Source organism: Myotis brandtii, unplaced genomic scaffold, assembly GCF_000412655.1.
Source record: "Myotis brandtii unplaced genomic scaffold, ASM41265v1 scaffold263, whole genome shotgun sequence".
Lineage (NCBI taxonomy): Eukaryota > Metazoa > Chordata > Mammalia > Chiroptera > Vespertilionidae > Myotis > Myotis brandtii.
In genome coordinates, this window is record NW_005360011.1 from 87,514 (window position 1) to 109,670 (window position 22,157).

The 22,157-nt window shown below is 49.5% G+C and overlaps 1 protein-coding gene across 1 annotated transcript in view; it reads right to left on the bottom strand.

Annotated features, from left to right (window-relative positions):
• Positions 1-17,897: 17,897 nt before the first annotated feature.
• Positions 17,898-22,157, bottom strand: part of MRPS9 (mitochondrial ribosomal protein S9) — a 67,022-nt gene continuing 62,762 nt past the window's right edge. Inside the window, exons 10-11 of the mRNA XM_014541126.1 lie at positions 20,093-20,262; positions 17,898-18,195 (exon numbers count right to left, since the gene is read on the bottom strand). Coding sequence (XP_014396612.1) covers positions 18,104-18,195; positions 20,093-20,262 — 262 coding nt within the window. The 3' untranslated portion in view covers positions 17,898-18,103. The remainder of the gene's footprint in view (positions 18,196-20,092; positions 20,263-22,157) is intronic.

The following is a 22,157-nucleotide window of genomic DNA, read 5'->3' on the forward strand; positions in this document are numbered from 1 at the left end:
CATGAATGGAGTCATGACATTCTCCACAGAAGAGGGCACGCAGGCGGCAGATCAGCCCATGAAAAGACTTCAATGTCCTTTGCCATTAGGGAAGCACAAGCCAAAGCCACAAGAAGCTATCGCCACACGCCATCAGAGTGGCTAAACTAGAAAACAGAGGCAGCACCAATGCTGGTGACCGTGGGAGAAACTGGGTCACTCACACTTGCCGGAAGGAGTGTAAGTTTGTCCAGCCTTTCTGCACACACTTTGGCAGTTTCTTATAAAACCAAACACAACTACTGCACGACCCAGCAATTGAAGACAGGGTCACACAGAAACATGTGCACGGCTTTCACAGCAGTTTCCCTTGACCTTGAGTTTTGGTAAAAGATATTTTAAGGTGGAGAAAGTGTTTTCAATTAGCCATATTCACCAGTGCTTGCAAAAATAACGCCCTCCACACTTAACAAATTAAGATCAGTAGCTAAACATGCCTTTCATGAAAGTCCTGCTTTGTAGATGATGCAAATTAGTGGATGGTCAGGAAAAGCTCTTGAATGGTAAGAAGGGACGTTTTCTATTTAATTTATTAGTATTCAAAGAAGATTTTATGACACCTGTGATGAGTTTTGAGACAGAAGCAGAGAGAAATGTCTCTGGTTTAAATGCAGAGCCCTGCCGACCTCAGCCAACAGGAGCACAACTCAGCCCCTCCTATCAGTTAGATACATCATCAGGAATTACCATGTAAGTAAAGGCTTTATTTCTCTTCTTTCTCATCAGAAAAACCCATAAACTTTAAATTTTACTGTGCTCATGTTGTTAAACAAACTTTACTATCATATTTGCATAATATAAAAAGTGTTTGAAATCTTACATGCATTTATCTTAGCTAATTTCAAGCTCAGAGACACTGGGTCCCAAGGTGAACTGAAACCCTCTGTGACTGCAGAGCCCTCCCATCGGGAACCTGCGCGGCTCTGCCTGACACAGTCAGGCTCATTATCACCACCATCACCGGCCCGCCCAGCGGAGGCAGCGCACACCCCAGCATGTGCATAACTGGGAGGTATTTCTCTCTCAGTTTATTGCTGAATCGTTGTACAACCTACTATGTGCCAGGCACTGTGCTAAGCATTTTACATGTTAATTTATCTTATAATCGCCTTATGAAGTAAATAATATTGTTATCCCATTTTACAGATGAGGAAGGTGAGGCACAGGGTGGCAAATAACCTGTTCACGGTCACCTGAAGAGGTCAGGATTCAGATCAGGCCTCCCACTTGAATGAAGAGTGGGTGGATGGATGGATGGACATACAAGTGATTAAATGAACAAGTCTGTCTAATGTGGCCATAACCTGGGAGGTATGGTTCCCAGGGCCTGTCTGGCCTCCACATGTCAGTGTCTGGCCTCATTCCTGGCCCAGATTCAGCTCTGGTTGTCAAAGTGTAATACCAGGAGTTCAATGTTGGGAAGCAGGAAACCTGGGTTCTTGGCTGCACCCCAATTTGCTGCATGTTCTCAGGTAAATTGATGACCTATTCCCCATCTGTAAATGGGAGTTCAACTATAATCATTTATAATGTTCCATGATTCTATGCTTTGATTTTGTCCTAGCGGAAGCCCATCAGAAGACCAGAGCACAGGAAGTGGGCAAGGAGCAAGTCTCAGACACGGAGGGCACAGCATGGAGAGCCTGGCAGAGGCGAGTGTTGTCCAAGTTCCCAGCATAAGAGAACACATAGTGTCGAGTGGCTGTGCTCGGAGCGGCAGGAGAGGCCAGAACAGTGACCTGAGACAGAGCCTCAGGGTTTGGGCCGCATTCTTTGGTGTTGCAATTTTGTAGGCAAAGAGGAGATACTGGGTAAAAAACATATAATTTTTACTCTTTTGACCATTTTTACGTGTACCATTTAATGGCACTGAGTACATTCACACTGTTATGCAACCATCACCACGTCCACCTCCAGAACATGCTCATCTTCCCAGTCTGAACTCCATCCCCATTAAACACTATCCCCTCCTCCTCCTGCCCTCAGGCCTGGCAGCGGCCACTCTACTTTCTGACTATGAATTTGGCTGCTCTATGCACCTCACATAAGTGGTCAGACAGTGTTCACCTTCTGTGACTGGCTCACAGCACTTGCCGTAGTGTTCGCAAGGCCCGCCCACGCGGTGGCATGTGTCAGTTTCCTTCCTTTTTAACCATCCACATTCTGTTTATCCATCATCTGCCAATGGGCACTTGGGTAGCTTTTAAACTTTGGCTGTTGAGATTGCTGCTGCTATGAACGTGGGTGTACAAATATCTGAACTGAATGGTTTTGAGTGGAATCTTGTTTGACCAGGTTTTTCCTTTAGAAAGTGGTGCAGAAGAAGTTAATAATGGTGATGATGATGATGACAGCAACTAACATTCAATGGGCGCTTAATATGTGCTAGGTAATGTCCCAAGTATTTGACCTGGATTGACTCTTGTAATCCTCATCCCATCCTCACACCTACCTCTCTGAGATAGAGGCTATTACTGCCTCCATCTTCCATGTGGACACATGGAGAGAAGCTAAAGAACCTCCCAAAGGTGCACCGATTGCTGAAGACAGAATGTAATGGAGCCCAGAAAGTCGGCCTGCAGTGCCTACCCACTCCCTGCAGCAGCTCACCGCCGATTATGAAGGGGGGGGATGAGCTACATAATGGAGGCCATTTGCCAGGCAGTTGGAATAACCCAGGAGCTGACAAGAGCTGTGAAGTGAACTCAGTGACGGATGAACACGAGGAGAGAGACTGGAGAGATGGGGCCGGACAAGCTCCCAGGGAGTGAGGAACCCTGGATGGGTGTGAAGTGATGGACAGCTTTTGAACTTGATAGTGAAGAGTGAAGGAGAACACGGGTAGACAGCAGGCTCAGTGGGAAATCATGCTTCCAGGAGGTGCCTGCTGAGTGTGAGCCACCTGGAGGGCATCCCTGTAGAGGCGCTCAATAGGCAGATAGATAGAGTCAGACTCAGCGAAAGATCTTGTAGAGGTGGATTGGGAAGTCATTGCACAGGGAAAGGTGAGAATCTTGGAAGCAGACGCGCTTGTCAATGTATCGTGTGTGGAATGAAAAGAAAGTGGAGACTGCAGCCAAGGACTGACAGTCCCAAAGCCAGGGCGAGGGGACCTTATGGTTTGCAAATGTTAGAACTGCTATGACAGCATTGCCCCACGGGCATTCACCTCACTGTGCTCCTGTGTGGGGCAACACCAATGGTTGGGGGCTGCGTGAACAGAGAAGATGGCAGACATTTGCAGACCCGGAAGGGTAGGAGGACATGGAGTGTGGCGGGGGGTGTCGGAGTGTGTCGGAAGGGTAGGAGGACATGGACGCTGGGCAGGAGGAAGTTTCCAGAAGGATGGTGTCAAATGCCTCAGAGCGCAAACATTTCCAAAGGGCCTGGAAGATGTGCATGGACCTTCCATGTGTAGAAGAGGCGGAAGCAGGAGCCGGCTGCCCTGGACTGAGCATGACAGAGGCACGGAGTGTACCTGGGGCAGGAGGTGTGGAGAGGCACCTGGGGAGGAGAGGGGACGGGCAGCAGCCAGTGGGGCCCAGGGCCTCTGAGGGCGCCTGGGGGCGGAGCGCTGAGCACACTCATGACCGAGGACAACCAGGTCAGCCGGGGGGACAGCCCAGCTGTCAGGGAAACGATGAGATAAGGGCTCAAGCAGGAGTATTGGGCTTCGTGGAGGGACACCCTGAGGCGCAGGGCCAGGGTGGAGAAGCACGGCCCCTGGGCAGGGGGCGTGGGAAGCTGGGGCCTTCTGAAATGAAAAGGCTCAGTGCTGGGCGCTCAGCCTGGCTGTGGCCGGTGGCCTGTGGAAGGTCATTTGGCATCAGGTGTAAAGTCTCAGTTCCGCCCATGGATTCCCTGAGTCAGTTCGAGGGACTTACCCTCAGGATAAATGAGCGAGAACGCACGCACACATACCATGTGCTTGCGGCATGTTATTTACAATATTATTTTTAAAAGCACATGTGGCTAATGGTATGAAAACTAGTTAAGTAAATCATGGAACATATGCTCAATGGATGGAATATTATGAGGTCATTAAAATTATAATTACGAACCTTATAGCTACACAGAAAATGGTTATGGTAGTAAATGGAAAATCAATTTTTAAATTGTGTGTACACTCTAATTACAATGATGTGAGACGTGGTGTCCCATGAAAATGTACCACAACGAAATTCCTAAGAATGAGACTAGCTACTGGATGGGGAGATGGTAAGACTATGGGTGATTTGTTTTCTTTCTCCATTTGTCAAACGCATGTGGAGTCCTAATGCTCCCCTTCTGCTGCTGGGTATCTCACTGTTATTGCCGCGCAGGAGCGGGCAGACGCATTCCCTGTGCTCTGATGGCACCGAGGCCCAGTAGGTGGCTTTATGTGATGTCGCGATTCCACGAGGAGCCCCTCTGGTGGGATGTTGAGGTGGAGTGTGGGGGGCCTCATGACCCCGGCAGCCTGCCTCGCCCACAGGGCACTGATGCTTTTGGAGGCAAACAGGCTGGCTCAGCTTGCACACCATTCTCGGCCCCACGCCAAGCAGGAGGGGTGCGGGTGGGAGTCAGGGAAGGGGGGAGCGGGCCATTCTGCCCATCTGTGCGCAGCACGCGGACAGTTAGCGTGCCTTCTCCTGGGCACGTCCCGACGAGCCCACCACGCCCTCAGCAGACCCCCACACCCTTCTCCAAGCCTCAGGGTGGAATTGGGTCCTAAACGTGTGGTTTGTGAGTCTAATTTTTAAAATTTGTCTTCCTCTATTTTGAATCAAAGTCTCTCTATTTTTTTTTGTACACTAACATTTATAGTTTATCAATGGCTGTTCAACAGAAAACATTCATGGCTAAAAGCTTTTCTGAAAAGAAGGTTCTATTGAGCCCTAGGCTGGTCAGAAAGGACCAGACTCAGGTGCAGCCACACCAGCCGCAGCAGCAGGGCCGGGGAAGGCGCGTGCCCCTGTCTGGGACTGAGGGGCGCTTCTATGGAAACGGCTTGGGGAGGAAAGATGTAAGCTGTCGTGAAAGAATTTACATGGCCAGACGCAGGGGTGGGAGGCGATGCAGGGCTAATTCCGGGGCAAGTGCGGGGCCTGGAGGGGGAAGCTGTGCTCCTTCGGATCGGTGTAGGCAAAGCCAGAAAGTCACTGTGTAGCCAAGAAGGGGAGGCGCCTGGTGGTTGGTGGCACCTGGCTATTCTCTTTACTTAATTGGAAAAATAGCCCCTTAAAGCTGATCCAGCCCGGCCCCAGGCTCAGTTGGTTGAGCATCGTCCTGGATGCCAAAAGGTTGCCAGCTCAGTTCCCCTTCAGGGCACATACCTGGGTTGCAGTTTTGATCCCTGAGCACAACTGATATTTCTCTCACCTCTCACCTTTCTCTCTCTCTCTCTCTCCCTCTCTCTCTCCTTTGCCCCCAACCCCTTTCCCTCCCTCCCTCCTTCTCTTTAAGCATATTCTTGGGTGAGGATTTTAAAAAAAGGAAAAAAATCCACACACCTTATGTAAATAATGAAACTTTATTTTTAAAAAAGTTGATTCAAGGTTCCAACACGCACGCAGGAGTGTGCGCAGCCTTTCGCTGGTTTCGCACTGCACTTGTTTCTAGTCTCCCTAGCAATTCCCTTCATTAAAGGGAATGAATGAATACCCTTGATCTTAGCCAAAGGCCAAGGAGAAAAGTAATCGATCCAACACATGAAGGGGAAGCATACACATAAAGATAAATTGGAATTCAGAGATGTGTCTGCAATAGATGGATTTAACTATGTAACCAAGCCCTGGCCAGTGGCTCCGTGGTTAGAGCGTCAGCCCGCACACTGAACGGTCAGAGGCTCCATCCTGGCCCAGTCCGAGGCAACCAACAGATGCGTCTCTCTCACAGTGATGTCTCTCTCTCGTCCCCTCCCTCCTTCCCTTCCACTCCCTCTAAAAAATTAATGGAAAAAATACCCTCGGGTGAGAATTAACAAAACAAAAAATAATTAAAGATGTAATCAACACACCTGATGTTTTTAAGATGAATTACAATGTACACGAATCAGCGGGATTAAGTTTGGGGAGGGGCAGGTCCCCTTTCCACCTTTCTCTGCGTTTAGTGCTTATTCGGTTGTAAACTGCTCCATCTTGTGGTTAAGCAAGAACACTGGTAACTAGGAAGATGGACACTTCCTCACAGCAAAAATCACCATGTTCTCTCTGTTGTAGAAGTTATGAATGGGCTTTAAACAACTCAAGCCTTACATAAAAGAAGAAAGTAAAAAATGATCAATAATTTCACTATCTAGAGATATCTATGTACACAAACTTTTTTTTAAAATATATTTTATTGATTTTTTAAAGAGAGGAAGGGAGAGAGATAGAGAGTTAGAAACATCGATCAGCTGCCTCCTGCACATCTCCTACTGGGGATGTGCCCGCAACCCAGGTACATGCCCTTGACCGGAATCGAACCTGGGACCCCTCAGTCCGCAGGCTGACGCTCCACCCGCTGAGCCAAACCGGTTTCAGCTATGTACACAAACTTTAAAGGTCAAATATAGACACACTGTATGTGCGTATCCTTTTATATGAAAGAAATAGTTGTTATTTGCCCCTTTCCACTTGAAATGAGTCCCTGTCTCAGCACAACTCAGGAAGGAGAGCCACTCAGGTCTGCATTGTGCCGGCAGGTTAAAATAAAACCCCAAAATAGTTCCATGGAAATTAGGGCGGCAGCCTCCTCGGGCCTCGGCTTCCTGATCTGTTCCGGGGCTGGGGGTGCGGTCAGGCTGCGCACCTGCAGGACCTGAACCGGCTCCGGACCTGGTGTCGGGCCTCCCTGTCCCACACCTTCCTGTGGCCTCCCTGGGAGGCACTTGGTTTGCAGAGTTGAACTAAACGTGCCCACGTCCCCCTCCACTGGAGGCGTCTAATGCTCTGTGCCTAAGCCAGAGCAGTGCTTCCCAAGCATGGTCCCGAGCCGCCACTGGCAATGCAGACTCCCAGGCCTTCTCCCAGACGGACTCCTGCAGCAACGCTGGGGCAGGTCCGACTGTCTTCTTTTAAAATGTATTGATTTTGAGAGGGGGTGGTGAGAGAGAGAGAGAGAGAGGGTGAGAGAGACAACCTGCTGATTCCCCCATTTATGAACCCATTGGTTGAGTACTGTGTGTGCCCTGATCGGGGATCGAACCCCAAACCGTGGCGTATTGGGATGATGCTCTAACCCAGTGGTCGGCAAACTGCGGCTCGGCAACCCGCGGCTCGCGAGCCACATGCGGCTCTTTGGCCCCTTGAGTGTGGCTCTTCCACAAAATACCGACTTCTGCACATGGGCCACAAAGTTTCAATCGCACTGTACGTGCGCACTCGCACGTGGTATTTTGTGGAAGAGCCACACTCAAGGGGCCAAAGAGCCGCATGTGGCTCGCAAGCTGCAGGTTGCCAACCACGGCTCTAACCAACTGAGCTACCCGGCCAGAGCCTTCCAGGTGATTAATTTGAGAACCGCTGATCTAGATTATCAATGAGAACCCCAGTCTTTCTTAGTCACTCATTTTTCACCTTCACATTATTCATTTCTGAAACTTTCCCTCCATACAGCATTAGACAACTCCAGTTCAACTGATCACAACTATGGGATTTAATATTAATTGGCCTGGAAGTTACAGGCAATCCTGACAGTCACAGGACAGAGTGACATGAACTGTAGGTAAATCAAGGTTGGCTTGATTTTGGAGTTGGCTTTCTTTCTTTCTTTTTAAATTAATATTTTTTAATTTAATTTTTATTTTTTTCTTTATTGATTAAGATATTACATATGTGTCCTTATCCCCTCAACACCCCACTCATGCCCTCGCCCCCAGGTGCCTGCCTGTGTCCATTGGTTGGGCTCACATGCATGCATACAAGTCCTTCGGTTGATCTTGGACTTGGCTTTCAAAACCCAGGGTCAGACCCCTTCTCTACCTCCACTGCCAGCACTGCAGGCCAGGCCACCGTCCAGTCACCTGGCATGTGGAAGCCTTGCATCTGCCCCCCGCACTCCCCACTGCCCCCCGACTTCTGCAGTCACTCCTGACACAGGTGCACCAAACTGCTCCAAATGCTCAGACACCCCTCCCCCAAAGCCCAGTGCCGTAATAACTTTAATAGGTCCCTCCACCACTGCTCCGACCTCCCCTCCCCTCCTGGCCCCACCTCCGGGCCTTTGCCTTAGCTCAGCCCTTTCCCAGGGCTTCTGGTCCACAGTGCCCGCTGCCCACTCCCTCCCTGCCTCCGCGTCTCTGCTGAGATGGCCCTCCCTGACCTGCCTGTTTAAGTTGCAACCTCTCACCCGCTCTCCCTTCCTCACTCTCCCTTCCCTAGTTCATGACACTCCCCAGGTGCAACGCCAGTACTGGTTTCCTGCTGGAATGTGGACCTGACGGAGCAGAGCAGGAATTCTGAGCCTGCTCCCCGGACACTGCCAACCCTGAGTGTGAGTGTGAGTGTGAGTGTGTTCCCTGGACACTGCCAACCCTGAGTCTGAGTGTGAGTGTGAGTGTGAGTGTGCTCCCTGGACACTGCCAACCCTGAGTGTGAGTGTGAGTGTGCTCCCTGGACACTGCCAACCCTGAGTGTGAGTGTGAGTGTGCTCCCTGGACACTGCCAACCCTGAGTGTGAGTGTGAGTGTGCTCCCTGGACACTGCCAACCCTGAGTGTGAGTGTGAGTGTGCTCCCTGGACACTGCCAACCCTGAGTGTGAGTGTGAGTGTGCTCCCTGGACACTGCCAACCCTGAGTGTGAGTGTGAGTGTGCTCCCTGGACACTGCCAACCCTGAGTGTGAGTGTGAGTGTGCTCCCTGGACACTGCCAACCCTGAGTGTGAGTGTGAGTGTGCTCCCTGGACACTGCCAACCCTGAGTGTGAGTGTGAGTGTGCTCCCTGGACACTGCCAACCCTGAGTGTGAGTGTGAGTGTGCTCCCTGGACACTGCCAACCCTGAGTGTGAGTGTGAGTGTGCTCCCTGGACACTGCCAACCCTGAGTGTGAGTGTGAGTGTGCTCCCTGGACACTGCCAACCCTGAGTGTGAGTGTGAGTGTGCTCCCTGGACACTGCCAACCCTGAGTGTGAGTGTGAGTGTGCTCCCTGGACACTGCCAACCCTGAGTGTGAGTGTGAGTGTGCTCCCTGGACACTGCCAACCCTGAGTGTGAGTGTGAGTGTGCTCCCTGGACACTGCCAACCCTGAGTGTGAGTGTGAGTGTGCTCCCTGGACACTGCCAACCCTGAGTGTGAGTGTGAGTGTGCTCCCTGGACACTGCCAACCCTGAGTGTGAGTGTGAGTGTGCTCCCTGGACACTGCCAACCCTGAGTGTGAGTGTGAGTGTGCTCCCTGGACACTGCCAACCCTGAGTGTGAGTGTGAGTGTGCTCCCTGGACACTGCCAACCCTGAGTGTGAGTGTGAGTGTGCTCCCTGGACACTGCCAACCCTGAGTGTGAGTGTGAGTGTGCTCCCTGGACACTGCCAACCCTGAGTGTGAGTGTGAGTGTGCTCCCTGGACACTGCCAACCCTGAGTGTGAGTGTGAGTGTGCTCCCTGGACACTGCCAACCCTGAGTGTGAGTGTGAGTGTGCTCCCTGGACACTGCCAACCCTGAGTGTGAGTGTGAGTGTGCTCCCTGGACACTGCCAACCCTGAGTGTGAGTGTGAGTGTGCTCCCTGGACACTGCCAACCCTGAGTGTGAGTGTGAGTGTGCTCCCTGGACACTGCCAACCCTGAGTGTGAGTGTGAGTGTGCTCCCTGGACACTGCCAACCCTGAGTGTGAGTGTGAGTGTGCTCCCTGGACACTGCCAACCCTGAGTGTGAGTGTGAGTGTGCTCCCTGGACACTGCCAACCCTGAGTGTGAGTGTGAGTGTGCTCCCTGGACACTGCCAACCCTGAGTGTGAGTGTGAGTGTGCTCCCTGGACACTGCCAACCCTGAGTGTGAGTGTGAGTGTGCTCCCTGGACACTGCCAACCCTGAGTGTGAGTGTGAGTGTGCTCCCTGGACACTGCCAACCCTGAGTGTGAGTGTGAGTGTGCTCCCTGGACACTGCCAACCCTGAGTGTGAGTGTGAGTGTGCTCCCTGGACACTGCCAACCCTGAGTGTGAGTGTGAGTGTGCTCCCTGGACACTGCCAACCCTGAGTGTGAGTGTGAGTGTGCTCCCTGGACACTGCCAACCCTGAGTGTGAGTGTGAGTGTGCTCCCTGGACACTGCCAACCCTGAGTGTGAGTGTGAGTGTGCTCCCTGGACACTGCCAACCCTGAGTGTGAGTGTGAGTGTGCTCCCTGGACACTGCCAACCCTGAGTGTGAGTGTGAGTGTGCTCCCTGGACACTGCCAACCCTGAGTGTGAGTGTGAGTGTGCTCCCTGGACACTGCCAACCCTGAGTGTGAGTGTGAGTGTGCTCCCTGGACACTGCCAACCCTGAGTGTGAGTGTGAGTGTGCTCCCTGGACACTGCCAACCCTGAGTGTGAGTGTGAGTGTGCTCCCTGGACACTGCCAACCCTGAGTGTGAGTGTGAGTGTGCTCCCTGGACACTGCCAACCCTGAGTGTGAGTGTGAGTGTGCTCCCTGGACACTGCCAACCCTGAGTGTGAGTGTGAGTGTGCTCCCTGGACACTGCCAACCCTGAGTGTGAGTGTGAGTGTGCTCCCTGGACACTGCCAACCCTGAGTGTGAGTGTGAGTGTGCTCCCTGGACACTGCCAACCCTGAGTGTGAGTGTGAGTGTGCTCCCTGGACACTGCCAACCCTGAGTGTGAGTGTGAGTGTGCTCCCTGGACACTGCCAACCCTGAGTGTGAGTGTGAGTGTGCTCCCTGGACACTGCCAACCCTGAGTGTGAGTGTGAGTGTGCTCCCTGGACACTGCCAACCCTGAGTGTGAGTGTGAGTGTGCTCCCTGGACACTGCCAACCCTGAGTGTGAGTGTGAGTGTGCTCCCTGGACACTGCCAACCCTGAGTGTGAGTGTGAGTGTGCTCCCTGGACACTGCCAACCCTGAGTGTGAGTGTGAGTGTGCTCCCTGGACACTGCCAACCCTGAGTGTGAGTGTGAGTGTGCTCCCTGGACACTGCCAACCCTGAGTGTGAGTGTGAGTGTGCTCCCTGGACACTGCCAACCCTGAGTGTGAGTGTGAGTGTGCTCCCTGGACACTGCCAACCCTGAGTGTGAGTGTGAGTGTGCTCCCTGGACACTGCCAACCCTGAGTGTGAGTGTGAGTGTGAGTGTGCTCTGGGGACACCTCCAGGCCTGCCCCAGGACCTGCTGGATGGCTGAAAGTGCAGAGCGCTGGGGAAGCTCTGGCCGAGTGAGCGGGGCTCACTGAGGCGGCAGCAGCCCATGAACACTAAGGCTGCCTTCGACGGGGAAGGAGAAGTGCTGCCGGGCCCCCGCGGACCCCTCTCTCTAGCCCAGCCCGCCTCCGCCCAGCGCTGCTGGGATTCACTCCTCCCAGGGCAGCGTGCCGCGGCTGCACCCAGTCCGCTCCTGCGGGAGCCAGGCCTCAGACTTCGCTGAAAAGGGCTAACAGAGTGATATGTGTTGAGGAAAAACCTTTCGTATTTTTGTTTTTAACTTCAAATTCACACATCACAGAATCTCTTTCTGAAAATGTCTTACTGGATAAATCTATTCATAAAGAATATATGGTTATATTACATCTGGGCAAACAGTATGCAACCCTATAAAACACTGAGTTTACCCATCTTTGAAAGTGAAAATACTGAGAAGATGTGGAGTTAATGGACAACTGTAGGGTGGGTCTCACCCCCAGGGTGACCTTCCTCCCCTAGCACATCGCTGGTCATGTGGTCTAACCCCCGACCTTTCCTCCCTGGAGATAATATCCAGGCCTCAGTTGTATTTCAGCTCCAGGCCCAGAAAGGCAACAAAACCAGCCACAGCTGCCTCAGGCCCAGCTGCTCTGGGAAGTGACCCCCTGCCCTGGCGCTGGCCAGTCAGTCAGCGGAGACCCCAGCCCAGAAAGGACACCTGGAAAGCTGCTGACTGTTCTATTGCGATCTGCCCTGGGACCTCCCCTAGCGTCTCCACCCTAAAGCTCTTGGGACCGAGGACCCAGTGCCTCTCCCTCCCAGGAGCACGCCGCACCTTTCCCTTCTCCTTCCTCCTCCTCCTCCCGCTCCCGGAGGCAGGTCACCTCGGCCTCCCTCACTCCCGAGCTCCAAGGGCCCTTCCTTTGCCGCTGTAACTTGTTTCCTCAGCCCGTTTCTTCTAGGAATTACCTTTTCTGCCTCTGTGATTTACCAAATAAATGTTCTCTTAGAGTTGGGTCTTGGTTCTGAATTCCTTCCCAGCCAGAGCCCAGCACCGAGGTTGTGGAACCCAGGTCCGCCTGCCCCTTGGTCTAGCACCTGGTGCCTCTGTTCCCACCACCTGCAGTAATAGTACAAGGACCTTTCCCCCAAATCACTTGAGAGGAAGTTGTTGACCTAATGCCCCAGCATCCCATATTTCCGGGCAACAAGCGAGGACATTCTCTTAGGGAAGTACAGTACGACCACTGTAGTTAAAGTCAGCAGGCTAAGGTGTGATGGGTCAGCTGCAGGAGGATGCCAGGAAATGCTTTCTCTGATGCTCCATGTCACAAATACTGCACTATCTACTGTCATCATTGCCAATAGTGTTTCACGTTTTGGTACATATAAATTTGAAACTTTTTTGTTTTTGTGAAAACATGTTATATTTCAAATGTCGTCCTGTATTAAATTCATGTAGTCTACAAAGAAAAAAATATATATATAAAGAAAAGTATTTATGTGAACGGAGCCATTGGGAGGTGTAAGATTACCCACAAGCTCTTCCTCGGGCCACTAGCCACAGAAAAGCCCTCAGAGAAGGCTGTCTCCCTGCTTCTTTGGGCAAGTCAGTGTACACAGACCATTTCCAGACGTCCTTGCCTGATGCATCTGAACAGCAGCCTGGGACCCTGCTGGCACGCTGTTCTCACACCAGCCTGGCCTCACTCTTTCTGACTGGTGCAGAGTGACAATAACATAGACTCTACACACTGTTAGTTACCTATGGCTGCTGTGACAAATTCCCACGAGCTTAGTGACAGCCCTAGTTTTGTGGGTTAGAAGTCCATCCGGAAGAGACAAATGTGGGTGGGCCCCTGCACTCCTTCGGGAAGTCTCTCCACCTTAATAGCAAGGCCAGGAGTCGCTCTGCTGGTTAGATTAAAGGTACAGAAGATGATGTATACTGTCCAGTGCTTAAAAGTTTTAAATGTACTTTTTCTAACTTCAGGAAAATAAGGAGATTTACTTATTACACCTTGTACGTGGCTGTTACTGCTCATCTCATTGTAGTACTGAAGCCTTAGGATGTGCTTAAACAGTCTGCTAGGTTCCGAGCTCTGTGAGCAGAGTAACAGTACCTTGCTTGTGGCTCAGTAAAATACCGGCTCTTCCACAAAATACCGACTTCTGTGCATGGGCCACGAAGTTTCAATCGCACTGTATGTGCGCGCCCGCACGTGGTATTTTGTGGAAGAGCCACACTCAAGGGGCCAAAGAACCGCATGTGGCTCACAAGCTGTGGTTTGCCAACCACGGGTCTGGGAGAAGCAGTGTGTGGAGACGAGGGAGGACATTGGTGGTGCGCTGCCCTGGGCCCAGGGTACCACCCATTCTTCCACTTGGATCCCAAGTGCTGGAAGTGGGCTGGTGGGGAGGAGAGAGGAGGGAGAGAATTCTGGTGCTTCGAGACAGGGGAAGTGATGCCTCACAGGCAGTTAGGCTTCTACCAAGGCCCTCAAATAAGGTTAAGTTCAGTCATCTATACTAATAAAAGGGTAATATGCTAATTAGATTGGACATCTTCTAGACATCCTTCCAGACGTCCTTCTGGACAAAGCCATGGTGGCAAAGGCCAAGGCAGAGGCGGTTAGTGGCAACCAGGCGACAGGGGTGAGCAGTTAGGGGTGACCAGGCTGGCAGGGGAGGGCAGTTAGGGGTGACCAGGCTGGCAGGGGAGGGCAGTTAGGGGTGACCAGGCAGGCTGGCAGGCAGGTGAGCGGTTAGGAGCCAGTGATCCCAGATTGGGAGAGGGATGTCTGGCTGCCAGTTTAGGCCCGATCCTGCTGGCAGTTGGACATCCCCCAAGGGGTCCCGGAATGGAAAGGGTGCAGGCCGGGCTAAGGGACCCCCGAACCTCTGTACACAAATTTTGTGTACCGGGCCTCTAGTTTCATTATAATGTTGATGAGGTGCCCTAGGAACTTAGCTCTGGTTGATAGCAATTAGCCTGTGGTAACAAGGGGTTTGTTATGTCATTTTGCTGAAAGTTGTGGAGCCTGTTGAGGACATTAAGTGAGGACCTACTGTATATAGGTATGAAGTATAAAGAACAAGATTAATCCCCTATGCTTTTCAAATAAGTATTTTTAGAGTAGGAGCAAGAACATCAGAAATTAAGTAACTTGACCATAACATTTTGAATCTGTCCTATTGTGACAAACTGCACGGGAATTCTTCCTGGTGGTGCACTGCACCGGGCCCTGGATGGATGTCGGGGCCTGTGGAGCCCTCGGCATTACTGTTGTCTTTGGATTCTCCCTTTGTAATGTCTCCCTGGGCAAGAGCCCTTTGCTTTCAGCCAATTCTATTACTCTACCGTGGATTAGTAGAATTTTCCTGTATTTCAAATTTTTGAAAAAATTTTGAAAGAAGACTAATGCTGATGACTGCATATGGCCTCTAGCGTGGGCATTTTTTTGCAAAGATGTCTACAGAGAAAGCCTCCCAGGCTGTGTCAGGCTACAGCTACAGGTACAGGTACAGGTACAGGTACAGGTACAGCTACAGCTACAGCTACCTAACCTTCGTCAGTCTGGCAGGCAAGTTCAGGTGAAGGGAAGCAAATCGAGGAGCAGCCCTAGGAGAGAGAACGAACTCCGACCAGGCAACCAAGCTGCAGGGAGAAAATCCTGCTCGCACGCAGACCCAGGGGAGTCAATGGGAATGGCCTTCTCAGGAGGAAAAGGGCCTGATAAGCCGGAGGGGCTGTTGAAAAGAATGAACTGGCTGCGAATATCCAGGTCATGTGCCTCTTCAAACACTGCCTGTGGTCGGCGCTCACTGTCTCCTTGAAGCAGTTTCAACTTTTTGGGTCAACACTGGGAACAGCTGTGTACCAAGGACTGTCGGTTCTGAAAATTCTTTGATAAGATTTTGCTCAGTGTTGAAGTACAGTAGTTTTTATAGCATGGTGTTCAAATACTACTTTCAATTTTTAGCAATGAGTTTATTGTGTTTGAACCAAAGGCTCAGAATAAGAGAAAGTTCTGTAGCCCACAGTCATTCACCAAAGAAGGTGGCAATGCTGAGAGACCATTTACTGATGACTTACTTCTGGTCTCTGGCCTGCAAATTCTGTGGAATGTGCCACGGCCTTTCTGCTGGCGGCACCTGACTCCAGTATCTGTGAGGGACAGCTCACTGACCCCTCCTTGTCGTGTCTGTAAGTCCCCGCTGGCCGCTGCCTCTGTGCCCTGAACCTCTGTACACAAATTTTGTGTACCGGGCCTCTAGTCGTGTCTGTAAGTCCCCGCTGGCCGCTGCCTCTGTGGTCTGCTGGCTGTGAGAGGCTGGGCACAGGTCTGGGGGGCTCCCTGCATCAAGCCCACCTACAGATTCTAATAGATGTGGAGACATTGGGTCCATGACATCACAGTATGACCACATTCCCATCACGCTTTGTTTCCCTGCTGTCCAGTCAATGAAGTCAGTTCTACCTGAAGAGAACACAGGGACCGACTGCCATTCACTTTCAAGGGAACCGCCTGTTCACCATCGTATTCCTTCCCTCTCGACTGCTGTCCACTTCTGTTTAACCAAATGACAGGGACAAGGAGAGACATTTTTATGAGAACCCACACCAGCCTTTACAGAGCACTTCCTGCGGGCTGTGCTGCTCACTTGGATTTACGGGACGCTCGTCAGCCTTGGAGAGGCGCTGCCATTCTCCCCACTTCATGTGAGCAGTCAAGGTGCAGGGAGGTCAGCCTGCCCAAGGTCACACATGGCCTCCAGAGACTGTTCTGAACCTCCACACGGTCCGCGGGATGGCCTTTGTTTTTGTGTTTCCTACAACAGCACATAATAAAGACCGTATATACCCCACGGGGAGGGTATAACAAAGTGGACACCCACATGCCAGCTTAAGATAAAGGCCATTACCAAGGCCCTTGCTCGCCACTCCTGCCGGGTGCAGGCCCTCTCATCACAGCGTCCTACCCACACCTGCTCTGCTTTCCCTGCTGGAGTCACTGTTGCACCCAAAAACCAGGCTTATTTTCCTTAAAAAAAAACACACACACACAAAAAAACCACACACACAACAAAAAAACCCTCCTTAAGCCAGTGGTTCTGGGCATATGTAAAAGCAATGAATCGACAGAGGCCAGTGAAAAACCCCACATACAGAACACTCTGGAAAGTATTTCAATGTTTCACACATCTCCTAAAGCTACAAGTGACCATGTAACTGACGTCCACACCAGGACACTGTGAGGAGTAGCTACAGAGGGGCAGGTGCCGGCTGCGGCCAGCGGGCACTGCTGTCATCTCCTCACGCTGCTCACAGCAGCTCCTACCTCACTAGTGCCTGCTCCTCCAGTCCCGCGGCCCTCTTGCTGTCCCCAGTGCTCCCGCCTAGCGGGCAGGCTCACTGTCTTTGTTTCCCAGCCTTACGGAAGGATAGTTAACCAATAAAATGGTAACATATTTAAAGTGCACAGTGTGACAATTTGACATATGTATAAATTGTTAAAGGAGCCCCACCCCTTGAGTTAATCAACACACCCATCATTTCATATAGTTATCCTTTTTTTGTGTGTGAGAAGGCTTAAAGATCTACCCTCTTAACAAATTTCAATACCATGTAGTATTAACTACAGTGACCATTCTGTATATGAGATCCTCAGAATTAACTTGCCTTATACCTGAAAGTTTGTACCCAACTTGGAGGGCATTGTGCAAAGTGAAATAAGCCAGACAGAGAAAGACAAAACCTGCATGGTATCAATTATATGTAGAATGTATTAAAAAAAAAAGTCAGACGCAGAGGAGGATGGTCCTGCCAGGGCTGAGGGGTGGGGAAACTGGCTCGTTGCCTTCAACAGCTTCCGGGCAGCTCGCCTCTCTGCTCCTGAGCTCCTGACGAGGGCGCTCAGCTTCCCTCTGCTCCTGAACAAGCTGGCCCCTCAGTGTGAAAACTGTGGGCCACTGCCATGCGGGCAAACAAGTCAGGAGAGCTCAAGCCGTCCCATCAGAAACTGCAATGCACTTCACCTTCAATGGGCCTGGGCTTTCTTGTCCACAAAACGAGGTTACTCGATGGGGATTTGCTCAATGTTCCCTCAGGTCGATATGCCAAGATTCTATGAATTTATACTTCTAAAACTACCTCTGGAGAAGTTTACAAAAATAAAGCAGCAGACTGAAGCTAACATTTTTATTTTTTAAAATATATTTTATTGATTTTTTACAGAGAGGAAGGGAGAGGGATAGAGAGCCAGAAACATTGATGAGAGAGAAACATCGATCAGCTGCCTCCTGCACACCTGCTACTGGGGATGTGCCCACAACCAAGGTATCTAAAACTACTTCTGGAAAAGTTTACAAAAATAAAGCAGCAGACTGAAGCTAACATTTTTATTTTTTAAAATATATTTTATTGATTTTTTACAGAGAGGAAGGGAGAGGGATAGAGAGCCAGAAACATTGATGAGAGAGAAACATCGATCAGCTGCCTCCTGCACACCTGCTACTGGGGATGTGCCCACAACCAAGGTACATGCCCTTGACCGGAATCGAACCTGGGACCCTTCAGTCCACAGGCCGACGCTCTATCCACTGAGCCAAACCAGTCAGGGCAGAAGCTAACATTTTTAAAAGGTAACCTTTGCAAAGTAGCATCTGAAAATAAGCTCTCACAACCCAGTGTCTGACTGTGGCCTTCCCACTGGCCGGCACTTATTGATGTGTGTTCGCCACATGCAGGTGCACGCTCCCCCTCCTTTCCCGGCAACACTCAGCGCTTCTTCCAGGTAAACTTCCTGCGGGCTCCCTCCTGGCCCGGCTTCTTCCGTTCTCGGACGCGCGGATCAGACGTAAGCAGTCCAGCTGCAGCACAGAGAGAGAAGCTGTGACAAACCATGGGAAACGCACTCTTTCAGGATATTTTCCCAAACACCAGCTACATTATTTGGTCTGCTTTCCTTATCGAGTGAGGACTGATTCCTTTCAGGTTTTCAAAACTGTTTAACTTAAGCAAAAGCTGCTCTTGTGTGGGAGGTTGCTATGCATGGCAGTGGAACTCCTGCTCACATCATTCCAGATGTGAGCGAGCGAGTTTAATGAACACAAGAGGCAGAGAAGAAACACTTACACAGGGAAGTAGGAGGTATGTGGACACCAGATATTACTAGTATACATGAAAATACATATACTTAAAATATGATTTACTGAACATATTTGAGAAAAAAATCTTATTCTAATTTGTCATTATAATATCCTTGGTATTTTTTTTTAAACATATTTTATTGATTTTTTACATAGAGGAAGGGAGAGGGATAGAGAGTTAGAAACATCGATGAGAAAGAAACATCAATCAGCTGCCTCCTGCATACCCCCTACTGGGGATGTGCCCGCAACCAAGGTACATGCCCTTGACCGGAATCGAACCTGGGACCCTTCGGTCCGCAGGCTGATGCTCTATCCACTGAGCCAAACCGGTTAGGGGAATATCCCTGGTATTTTGTTTCAGAATCTAAAGAGTGAGTTTTAGGGTTGCATTCTCATGATAAGCAGTTTATCCCAGAAAAACAGTCTGTGTAAATTAAAGGCTTCCATGCTCCTAGTCAGTCTCCAGGAGCAATATGCTTCCTCCACAATTAAGGAGTTGCTCGTAGTGCATGGCCAATGAGGACCTGACGTGGATGCAGTCAGTATATCAGCAAAGACCACAGATTTCAAAACTCCCGGCAATAAGAAAGCGTTTATAAATATATAAACAGACCACAGTGTTTCACTGTTTGTCTTTTTTAAACTCTTCCAACACTAGTACGTGCTTAAGTATTTCATGAGGGGTCTTGTAATGACCGTCCAGCAAAGGAAAACTTCAAGTGCTTATCATGTACCCATAGCTTTTGCAATTTACTTGTATTTAAATGGCAGGGAATTAAAAATATTTTGAACAAAATGCAGACAATTATAAGTGATAATGCTTTATTACTTTTCAATATGCATAGTAACTCAAACTAGCAGAATTGTTAAGATCCTATAAAATGATTTTAATGACCAGATATGAACTTCACAAAATGGTGAACTGTTTATGAACGAATGGATTGTGAAGAGGCTGACACATTTAACGAGGCTCAGCCGTAGGTGGCGCTTGTCTGCAGCACTGCTCAGGGAGCCAGGGGCTAAGGGAGGTGGTGAGTGAGGAGCCGCAGCACCCGCAGCACTGTCACAAACAGCGTAAAGAAAATCTTCCGCCAGAGCCACCTGATTTATTATAAATGTCAAAGCAGGGCCCTAACGAACAAGTCTAGTGCATATTCATTCTCACACTTATATCTACGACTATGTCATGGGTTACATGAAGCGAGACAAGATGAAATTCGAACTTAACATCACCATGGAAAAATGGAAATCTCCAATAATTTTGGAAAGAAATACATACCTTAAGGGCTTCACCATTAAATGAAATAATTATTATAACTTTCCATGATAAAACAAAAACAACCAATCCATTTGCTAAATACAATTGAGCAGCACTGGATAAACTGGTTATGCCTTGAGATCCAAATATATTTCCTCTGATGCTGGCAATGCCTCCCTTTTCTTTTCCCAACTCAAGTTCATTTTGTAGAAATCAAAACTGAGTAACAATGCTATAGTTCTGGGCAGGAAAAGAGAAGGCAACGAATTGCAATACTGCACAGTGAACTGTTTTCTCACTGAGTTCAGGTAAGTAGCACAAGAATAAGAAACACGTCCCTCCCCCAGCAATGCATACCTTGTCTCATCCACTCGACCTCTTCCTCGGTGACAAAACTGCACAAAGCTCTGGCCATTGCCAAGCGTATGGCTCCAGCCTGCGCCGACCTCCCGCCCCCGGAGACGGTGCAGGTCACATCGTGCTTTCCCAGTCGGTCCAGGAAGTGAAAAGGGAACATCAACTGTTCTCTAAAGCACAGCACCAGAAATGTGGTTAAGTTCACTATAGCACATGACTTTATAAACGGTTCACATTCTGACCATTTACAAAAGCCATATTGTGCACTAAGTGTTCATACTTCTGGATGAATCCATTACTATATTTTCATACTTTTTAATCAATCCATTGTGAAGAAACACTAATATTTCTTTTTAAAAAATATTTTTATTGATTTTTAGAGAGAGAGGAAGGGGGAGGGGAGAAAGAGAAACATCGATGAGAGAGAAACATTGATCAGCTGCCTCGGGCACACTCCCTCCTGAGGATTAAGCCTGCAACCCAGGCACATGCCCTGAGCAGGAACTTAACCAGCAACCTTTTGGTACATGGGACAATACCCAACCAATTGAGCCAAGTGAGCCACACCGATCAGGGATTTTCTTTTTCTTTTCTTTTTAAAAAATCCTCACCGGAGGAGATGTTTAGAGAGGAAGGTAGAGGGGGTGAGAGAGAGAAACACTGATGTGAGAAACATCAATTGGTTACCTTGTGTACATGCCCTGACAGGGAGTTGAACCTGCAACCTTTCGGGGTACAGGACAACACTCCAAATACCTGAGCCACATAGGCCAGGACCACTGATATTTGTGATATTTAGAATGTTTTGCTGAGAGGAAGGTTTATTTCTTTTTCTTGGAAAAAATACTATAATTTACTCAAGATATATCACTAGAGTAGTCCAGGTAAGAAAGAACCATTAAGAATAATCTAGATAGTTGAGAAATTGGTATACACTGAGGCACAATTCTAAATTTATAAGTAGATGAAAAAATACCCAAAGGGTAATAATAAAAAGTAATTATATAGCTATTGATTTAAATTAATCTGACTACAAACTGGTACATGGCTTGAAAATATTTCACAATTCATCTCTCTACTCAGGAATCCCAGATAAAATCCTGAGTTAAAAGAATCAAATTTACTTTGTTCCTTGTTATATAATAAAAGTTATTCTGAAAAAAAAAACACCAAAAAACCCCACAACTTTCTCATTTCTATCTTCTCTGAACACTACCTTCTAGGGCATCAATTCTATTAGCATGTAACTTAAAATACATATAATTGCATAGTCCCTTATTTCTTTCCTAAAGGCCAGGTGCATGAATTCGTGCACAGGTGTGGTCCAGCTGGCCTGCCCCGATCAGGGCTGATTGGGCTGGGCAGGCTGGGGGGAGGAGCTATGGGTGGTTGGCCAACTGGCCCCGCCCCCTAGTTGAACTCCTGGTCGAGGGGACAATTTGCATATTAGGCTTTTGTTATATAGGAGGATAATTGCCTGAGCCGCTAAGTGTATCTCCTCGTCTACATGGCTCATGTAAGGGCTGATTGCTGGGCAGGCTGGGGGGAGGAGCTATGGGTGGTTGGCCAACTGGCCCCGCCCCCTAGTTGAACTCCTGGTCGAGGGGACAATTTGCATATTAGGCTTTTGTTATATAGGAGGATAATTGCCTGAGCCGCTAAGTGTATCTCCTCGTCTACATGGCTCATGTCCTGTGAGGAATGCACTCCTTCAGTACAGAGTGATGATCACTTAGAGCTGCTTTATTGGTTGAATGACAGAGCAAAAGCCTTTCCAAATCGGAAAGGTTATTGATCTTTGCATTCCACAGTGCCACGCATATTGTAATAAACGGTGGTTGTGTGAGTGGATGAATAAAAAATTCCTGAGGCTGCTGGGAAGGCAGCAGGGTCAACCTTCCCAGTGATCTGCTGCTGTTTGTGTAAAGGCAGCCTAAAGAAAGGCCCTGGAAAGCAAGCAGTACAACCAACGTCAGCATTATCTTATGATCAGCACCTTGGCTAAGGTCCTGCAGCTGGGAAGCATCAAGATCACCCTCCTCTGGTTCAGTGGTCCTGCCCTGGC